Source organism: Trachypithecus francoisi, unplaced genomic scaffold (assembly GCF_009764315.1).
Source record: "Trachypithecus francoisi isolate TF-2019V2 unplaced genomic scaffold, Tfra_2.0 Lachesis_group3, whole genome shotgun sequence".
NCBI lineage: Eukaryota > Metazoa > Chordata > Mammalia > Primates > Cercopithecidae > Trachypithecus > Trachypithecus francoisi.
In genome coordinates this window covers 84366000-84375636 of record NW_022681468.1, presented here as the reverse complement: position 1 = coordinate 84375636, position 9637 = coordinate 84366000, and the positions used below count along the sequence as shown (strand labels likewise).

The 9637-nt window shown below is 37.6% G+C and overlaps 1 gene segment (V, D, J or C); it reads left to right on the top strand.

Annotated features, from left to right (window-relative positions):
- The first annotated feature begins 463 nt into the window (after positions 1-463).
- Positions 464-9637, top strand: part of LOC117070016 — a 705780-nt gene continuing 696606 nt past the window's right edge. The window contains 2 exon segments of the V gene segment in view: positions 464-675; positions 843-1127. Coding sequence covers positions 624-675; positions 843-1127 — 337 coding nt within the window.

The following is a 9637-nucleotide window of genomic DNA, read 5'->3' as shown; positions in this document are numbered from 1 at the left end:
ACTTGAAATATTGAGTGGTCCTCTCTCTTTTGCTCTGATCTTTGGCTTACATATTGCTTAAAGAAAGAGTTTTTCTCCATAACAAACAAGTCATGATGGTAGACTTAACCTAAAAGGAAGGCATTATTTTTTCTTTGTTTATGTATTTTCTTAATTTCAAACATATAAACTCAGCCCATCATTGAATAAACATCAACAGCATCTACTTCTTTATAATTTATGAATAGTGAATCAGTAGTGTGCATAATTATAGAGTTAGATCTCTGCATTCTTACTGTGCATTTAATCTCTGATTGAACACCCAGTTTGTTTGACTCATTGCTGCTTTTGTGCACCTGAGTGCCTCATAGGGTTAGAGAAAAACATTCAACCAGCAAGTTCAGTAGTTAGGGATGTGACCACAAGATGGTAGTGCTCCTCTGCTGAGGCAGAATAGAGGGTTCATTTAGCGTGTCCTGAATGAATAGGTTCATGGTAGAAGCAGAGCCTTTTTCTTATTGGTTGGGTACACAACGTGAGAAACCCCTATGGTTGTTAGAGGAGAGAAGGGACAACCTGATGATAGAAGTAACTCTTATAACTGGAGGTTGCAGGTCAATGACTGATCTTAATTGGGAAGAACAATGATGACATCCATTCGAGCTGTATTTATATTCTTGTGGCTGCAGCTGAACTGTGAGTTGAGGGTATTTGGGTAACAGAGTATATTAGTGAATATTCTTTAGAAGTTCAAAGTGGAGACTTGTTTTATTCAGGTTTCCTCTCTTTAGTATGAAAAATAATTCTAGAGAGTAATGACCTAACAATCCCTCTTTTTTCTCTGATTTTTTCTTTCTGCATAGCGGTGAATGGAGAGAGTGTGGAGCAGCATCCTTCAATCCTGAGTGTCCAGGAGGGAGACAGCTCTGTTATCAAGTGTACTTATTCAGACAGTGCCTCAAACTACTTCCCTTGGTATAAGCAAGAACTTGGAAAAGGACCTCAGTTCATTATAGACATTCGTTCAAATGTGCATGAAAAGAAAGACCAAAGAATTACTGTTTTATTGAACAAGACAGCCAAACATTTCTCCCTGCACATCACAGAGACCCAACCTGGAGACTCAGCTGTCTACTTCTGCGCAGCAAGTACACATTGCTTCCCAGGCACCTGCTACCCGTACACAAACCTGAGACTGGAGCTGAAGCTGCAACCCCTTTCCTTTGTCATAGACCTTCAAGTATAGCATTTGTCATATTGTTTGTTTGCAAGTTGAAACTAACATATTGACATTAAAAGCATATAATGAAAAGGTTAGGTTCAAGGTGACGTGGAAAGGTTTAGGGCATTTTGTTGGCTGATTGTTGCCTAATGAATTCTTTTTTCTAACATTTATATCATTGTATATGTTTAAGGTATGCAACATGATGTTTTGACATACATAGTAAAAAATGACGAGTCAGATGAAGAGATGTCTAGGGTAAGGTGTAGGGGAGGGGATGCCGAGCTTCCATGCCTTCTCTGGCTGTGCCTTCCTCCAGGCACCTCCATGTGTTCATTCAGCAATCAGAAGGCTCTGCTCAGTAGATTCTTACAGGGAATCATTTAAAAATCTAGACCTTAAAGATGACTTTACATTTTCCTATCAATTCAGACTCCTCTGCTATAAATAACCCCTTAATATCAATATCACAATCCCTATTATGAATGAACTATTCACTCTTGTCTTTTGAAAATCATTTTAGTTATTTGTTCTGATTGTAAAGTATTACATGACAAATATAGAAAATATGTAAAAGGCCAGGCAAGGTGGCTCATGCCTGTAATCTCAGCACTTTGGGAGGCCAAGGAGGGTGGATCACAAGGTCAGGAGTTCAAGACCAGCCTGGTCAAGATGTTGAAAACCGGTTTCTACTAAAAATACAAAAATTAGGCCGGACGCGGTGGCTTATACCTGTAATCCCAGCACTCTGGGAGTCTGAGGCAGGAGGGTCTCGGGAGTTTGAGACCAGCCTGGCCAACATGGTGAAACCCCATCTCTACCAAAAATACAAAAAATTAGCTGGGCATGGTGCTATGCGCCTGTAATCCCAGTTACTTGGGAGGCTGAGGCAGGAGAATGGCTTGAACCTAGTAGGCGGAAGTTGCAGTGAGCCAAGATCGCGCCACTGCACTCCAGCTGGGGCGACAGAGCAAGACTCCATCTCAAAAAAAAAACAAGAAAAAAAGAAAAAAGAAAAAAATGTAAAAAACATAAAATATGAAATTCATAATCCTATACTCAGATATTGTTTTGCTAATATTTGGTTTAGTCACTTCATAGATTTTTATTATAATTAGAATCAGGATTTTTTTCACTTACTATTATAATATTGTGAATTGAGCATTCTTCATTTTATCATGTTCTCTCCTCAAACATTTATGTTTAATTTATTATTTATGTTTAATAAATTTTTATAAGTCACATTAATTTTTATTTTTTTCTTCTCTATACTTGTGGTAAAATATGACATCCCTTTCCACCTGTTGTTTTTTGTTAAGAAAATATGACTAGGGTTTTCCTTTAGAGTCCAGTGAATATATATATTGCTTGTGTGTCTGAGGGAAATTAAGATAGGATGTAATTTGAGAATGTGAGCTTCAGAATAGACTTGCCAATCTATTATTTTCAACTCTTATTAATATGCTAGTATTTACTCTCTCATAGAATTTAGAAAGAAGAGATGTGTGTTTTAATAACTGCTGTATCTGCAGAACCCAGCACAATCTTTTTCACACAGTTAATAGTCAGTAGATGTTTGTTAAAAAAAAAAAAAAGAAAAGAAAAAAGTTAATTATGCTACAGTAGTCAAAATTTTAATTTAGGCTTTGTGGTTAAATTAAACTTAAAAATTGATTTTTGAAGTATAAAACTTCTTAGAAATGTATGTTTGATTACCTGATTATTCAAGAACATAACATTTCTTTTCATTTTTCTTTTCTTTTTTTTTTTCTTTTGAGACGGAGTCTCGCTCTGTCGCCCAGGCTGGAGTGCAGTGGCCGGATCTCAGCTCACTGCAAGCTCCACCTCCCGGGTTCACGCCATTCTCCTGCCTCAGCCTCCCGAGTAGCTGGGACTACAGGCGCCCGCCACCTCGCCCAGCTAGTTTTTTGTATTTTTAGTAGAGACAGGGTTTCACCGTGTTAGCCAGGATGGTCTGGATCTCCTGACCTCGTGATCCGCCCGTCTCGGCCTCCCAAAGTGCTGGGATTACAGGCTTGAGCCACCACGCCCGGCTTCTTTTCATTTTTCTATGTCTTTCTCCCTGAAGCTTTATTGTTTTCAGATAAACTTATTCCTACACATTTAATTTTTATTGCCACCTTTATCTTTCTTTCTGTGGTAAATGGGAATTTTTTTACATACATTTTTCAGCTATCTTACTCAATTCCTTTTTTTTCTTTGAGATGTAGTCTAGCTCTATCACCCAGACTGGAGTGCAGTGGCGCAATCTCGGCTCACTGCAACCTCTGCCTCCTGGCCTCTCAGGTTCAAGAGATCTAATGCTCACTGCAACCTCTGCCTCCGGGTTCAAGAGATTCTCCTGCCTCAGCCTCCCGAGTAGCTGGGACTAAAGGTTTGCACCACCATGCCCAACTAATTTTTTGTGTTTTTAGTAGAGACAGGGTTTCACATGCCCAGCTAATTTTTTTGTATTTTTAGTAGATATGGGGCTTCACCATGTTGGCTAGGATGGTCTTGATCTCCTGACCTCGTGATCTGCCTGCCTTGGCCTCCCAAAGTGCTGGGATTACAGGCGTGAGCCACTGCGCCCAGCCTAATTTTTGTATTTTTAGTAGAGACGGGGTTTCACTATGTTAGCCAGGCTGGTCTCGAACTCCTGGCCTCAAGTGATCCACCTGCCTCGGCCTCCCAAAGTGCTGGGATTACAGGCATGAGCCACCGCAACTGGCCCTATCTTACTCAATTCTTATTAGTGGATTACAACAGGCCTTTGGACCAATGGTTAATTTATAGACAGCTTGCTACAAATCTCCCTACCTCATTTTCATGTTTTGACTGAATTAAACTTTACTACCACAATTTCTTTTAAAAGAGTTACATGTTTCAGCATTTTAGATAAATCAGTGGAAATAAAGAAGGTGCATAAATAATTAATTCCCTATTTCTCCTACCTGTGGTCAAGGGTAGGCTAATTTCAAGATTTCTTATATTCTTCCTAAGGATGGATCTAATCAGCAATTGGCATAAGGAGAATAATTCCTCCTGGCTGAGTTATGGCTGTTATGGCTTGTTCTTATAGGGAAAGTAATTAGATTAAATTAGGGTTAAAACAGCTGGACAAGAAAGGTCAGCTGTTCCTTGTCTCTCCCAGCTCTGATGGCTGTCTGCATGTCTTGGCTTGTGGCTCCATCACTCTGATCTCTGCCTCTGTGGTTGCACTGCTTCTCTTCTTCTGTCATCTCCGTCTGCCTCCCTATTATAAGTATACACGTGATTACATTTAAGGCCCATATAATATAGAATAACTTCTCATCCCAGGATCTTTTACTTAATCATATCTGCAATGTCTTTTTTCCCTTGGCTATGTAAGATAACTTTCATGGATTCCAGGGACTGGGGCTTAACTTTTTTGGACCCTTATTTTTCCCACCACAGTTGGCATGCCTGGTGCTATCTTTTTCACAAGTTGAAAAAGAAAATCAGAATTCCAGATAGAAAGATAGAAATCACATCAATTGCTTTATTTTATTTTCTCAATTTTTACAATTTTCAGTTTTAAAATTACCACATAAAAAGGAACACATTTTGATATGCAGTTCAATGTGTGAAATTTGAATTTTGATATGTTGTATAGTTTGATATAACCATTACATAATTATGGTATGAAACAGATTGCTCACCCCAAAAACTCCTTTGCGCTGTCTGTGTGAAATCACACCTTCTCCATCTCAAACTCCTTGCAAACCGTGGTCTGTTCTTTTATATTTTTATCTTTTTCTGGATGTCACATGGATGGAATTGTACAATATATATCTTTTGAAAAGTTTGAATCTTGGTTAGAGAAAGCACACACCATTGGGCACATACATGATCATCATCTCTGCTACCACTCTGTTATTTCTATACCTGAATGTTTTAAACTTTTGTCATGTTGTAGGAATAACTCAGCATTTCAAATGTTTCAGTTTCTTTGGAGGCTTGATTTATAGTTTAAAGAAACACTATGGCAAGTATAGTGTTTAAGGAAACGATATGGCAATCGATAATGGAGAGGTTCAGTTGAGGATTGAACCAACTCCTATAATCAGAGTTAAACACATCAAGTTTAGTTGTACCAACTCTACCCTAAATTTTTATCAATAGATATTTTTCTAACATTTTAAGGCTAAGTTTATTGATCGAAATTTATTTTAGTCATCTTAATTTGGTATGGTTAATACTTGGATTTTCTCAGGAGTTGGCATAGAATGACATATCTCACAATTATTTAAATTTTTTTGCACTAGCTGTGGCTTTGTAGAGGTGAAAAGTGTTAGGATGGTTATCACCTCAAGTAAAGACTGTACCTAAGCAAATTGTGTTATTAATGAAAGAACAAAGTAGAAAAAATTACAGATATATGCAATGTTGTACCATTAAAGTTGAAAAATACCACTAAAAGGATGAAAAACAAAAGAATGCAAGGATAGTATAAAAGCCAGTGGTTCCATCATCTAGATAATACTGTTCGATTATACGTGGATGGAGCTGTCTACTTTATCCACCTACACATGTGTTTCAAGGATCTGAGTCTGCACTCATTTTCTGAAAAGCCCCTAAAGAGTCTCTGAAGAAACTCAATTTAATATCTGTGATGTGAATGACTTCTCAATTCACATCACAGATGTGATTTGAGGATGGATAATGTCAAGCTAATTGGTAAAAAGTAACCACAGATCAATTCCTCGTACTTTGTTAAATTGGTAATAAATAGTACCTAATAAGGTCATTTTCACAAGGTTGAAAGGCAGTCTTTCTCTGGAATTTTTTTCCAAATACCAGCTCATCCGGGCTTAGGTCATATAAAGGCTGATTAAATGAAAGGCCAGGAAAGAAAACTGTACCTGTTGGTATAAGGACTGAATATAATCGGTTTATTTATCTAGATAAGTTTGTGAAAGAATGAACTATATATGATTCCAGATACTAGGAGTAATACGGACCTACAAGTCACCAGTTGATAGTAAGACAACCTGTGATGTCAGGGTGAACAACTCAGGGCCATGAGAGTGAAGGGTAATAATGTATTAGGTCATGGAAGTTCAAGGATATCTGATACCTAATTAATTTTAGTTTTAATATTTCCCATGTGTTGTGTCTCTATTTATAGAGGATAAAGAGGGGATAAGAAAAGAGAAGTTCTGAGTGAGGGCAAAACATTATACAATTGTCCCAGAAAAATATTTTCCCCTATATGTAGATAACTTGAAATGTCACAGGTAGGAACACAAAATTAAATTGATGTTCAGCCATTGTGAGCTCTGTGTATTCCTCACAAGAGAGTGTTTCAACCCATGTAGAAAATAAAACAACTCTTACTAGTGCATACTCATAACTCCCTAGGGAATACAATTGTCTAAAACCCCTTTGGAGATATTTAACTGTTTCCTTGTGACAGTATTCCAGTTCATATTCTATTTTTACACTTTTCATGGAATCTTATAGGTTTCAAAAAAGGCATGAACTGGCCACCTCCTGTGTTATCCTAGAAAAGTTTTCCCCCAACTACTTGTATAATATTGCAGCCAATACATCCCTACTGTGACGGGTTGTCTCTGGAAGGTTGCTAAAACGAGTATTCATTGGAGATCATTTGGTTCTACCAGGCAGCCTTTCTGGCCTTGATATATCTTATGCTCACTGATCAAACAAATCAATAATTGATCTAAGATGTAGTCACTAAATTTTTCCATGGATTTTTATTCATGTTCTGTAAGAGGTACTTGCATGAGGACGTTAGTCAGAAAGGCATGTTTAGCATGATTCTCTGCTTATGTATTTTTTTACCTAGCTTCTATAGTGTCTTTCATACTTTGGAACTTTGTCTTTCTTCGAGTAGTATCAAGACATCAAATAATTTTTGTATCTGGTTTCCATTTTTATAGCGATACATGAGATGTGTGAAAAGATTAAGAAGGTTAAGAAATCGCATCATCTCCATAGTGTTTGAGAGTTGTGAACTATGTTAAAACATACAGACTATCACTGTATATATTTTTCATAATTGCACATAGCAAAGAGAAAGCCACAAATTCAGTTACTTTAATTTATTTTGCTTCTTCTAAGGAATTAGATTTTATAATGGAGTCTGGAGCAGTAAATGTATTATAAGCCTCTTGTTATTTCTTTTCAATTTTGAAGATAAGACATTAAAAACAAAATTAATTCAGAATTAGGTATGAGACTGTCCAAAATATCTGTTCTGGGATGGACACTTCTTGAGTGACAGAAATATAATCATAAGATTCATTGAGAAGTGTAATGGAGTTAAACACTATGAAGAGAAATTAATAATACTGTATAGTTAGTCCACCAACTGGTAGAAAAATGGTTGTTTTTACAGAGTAGATCATTTGTGCTCTATGTGGCATCATAAGATTTAGTGGTGATTTCAGTGAAAGATCTGGAGATGCTTCAACAAATTTAGACAAAGCTGAAATCATTTTAAGACAAGGAGGATAAGCTATAATCATTATATTAAGAAATAGGCTATAATAGGCAATGAGTCTTTGTTGTTTTTAACGTAATTGAGTAATATCCCTAGGACATGGCCTTACTGCTAATGTTCACAGAAAGGAAAGGCTTATCACAATCAATTTTCCTATAATAGTTTTTTCTGGGGAGACATACGGAGACACCTAGGATTCATACCTTTCAGAAGTGGATGTACAGAATCTAGTGGCTTGCTGTGGCTCATTTGGGGTCTCAGAGGACATAATAAAAATACATAAATTCAAAGGTTTGATAACTTAATGATCAGAGTCCAGTGTCTAATAGGGCCTGTGAAAACAGAGCTGGGCTGTCTAAACTAATATGGAAAAAGAAGAAAACTTTTAAGGTAGGACTCAATGTCCAAGGGCTTCATTCTAAACTCTTAGAAAAGAAAGATTAGTTTTTTTCTGTGTAGAAAAGAGAAAGAGGGATTAGTTTTTTCCTGCCATTTGTTCCCAACATAAGCAACTGGACAGACTTTGGGAATAGGAGAAATATTGCTATATTAACAGGTAGATCTGATGATTTGCAGTGATTAGTGCAAACAGCTTTACCTTCTTAGCATAATGTGATGAATTTCTACCTTAGGAGAAACAACAACATACGTAGATGTGAGGATACATAATTATTACATCTTCCATTGTCTTCATAATTCATTACATGTAGTATTTTAAAATAAGTGCCAACCTCTTAACCTCATTGCTCAATTCCATCACAGATGCAATGACTGAACATAGCAATCAGTCGAATTATCAATTTCCCCTCCAACCCAACCGTGTTTATTTTCATATTTAAGTTATTTAGTATCAAATTAAGGGTGGGTAAGCGCCAAAGGAAGTTTGCATTGGGTGAGGTTCCTAGCCAGTACATAGAGAAGTGTCAGAGAACACACACTAGCTTGCTAAACCGGAAAACCCCTGTTCCCTATTCCGGGGCAGCAGCAGCAGCACATAGTCCAGTAACTCTTCTCTTACTTCATCAGACTCACCTCACAATGCAGAGCCCTGAATTTTAAGAGGAACAAAATATATTCTGTCTAGAGAAAGAACCAAACATGTTGCTCTCCAGCTGCCTGAGGGTGGTCACAGCTTCAATGTGGCTAGGTACGGATGGATGTCCCTGGTGGGAATGGTCTTCCTCTAAAACCCAAGGACTGGGAAATGTCTTATCAAAACTTTGGTACAGAAGAAGTAACAGGGTGTAAAAGTAGAATTTCTTTGTTCCACGTTACTCATCCTAAATCTTTTGGTTCTTTGTTTTCTCCTTCAGAATCTGGTTTTGCTGACAAGCAACTCAAGTCAAACCATCAGTGTTGGTGCATGAGAAGGAGGCTGTGACTCTGGACTGCAATTATGACACTAGTACTGGAAGTTATAGTCTGTTCTGGTACAAGTAGCCCGGGAGTGGGGAGATGATTTTCCTTATTCATCAGGACTCATGATCTGCAATATGCAATAGGTCACTACTCATTGAATTTGCAGAAGACAAGCAAATCCATCAACTTGTCATCTCCACTTCACAACTGGAGAACTCAGTGATGTGTTTTTGTGTACTGAAAGAGGCTACAGTGAGAGAACTGTTGGAGGGAGGTGCACAAAACCCCAAGGGTCTGCTTGAGATATCCACCTGCTGGAGAGACCAAAGAAAGGATTCACCATCACAGACAGGAAGTGGCTATGGTTGTGACAGCACAGGTGTAGCATCGGAGGAAAACGCTCTAAGAAAATACCTCGCTAGGCTAATAGATCATTTTCAGAGTTATCATTCATCAAAAACATCCTAATCCCTGAGCCTTTGGTTTGAAGTTAGACATACCAAACCAAATTTTTGACCAACGATTGAAGAGAAAGAACTGCCACAATAAGCAATTTGCCATTTGGCCACTAGATTGAGCTGGAAGAA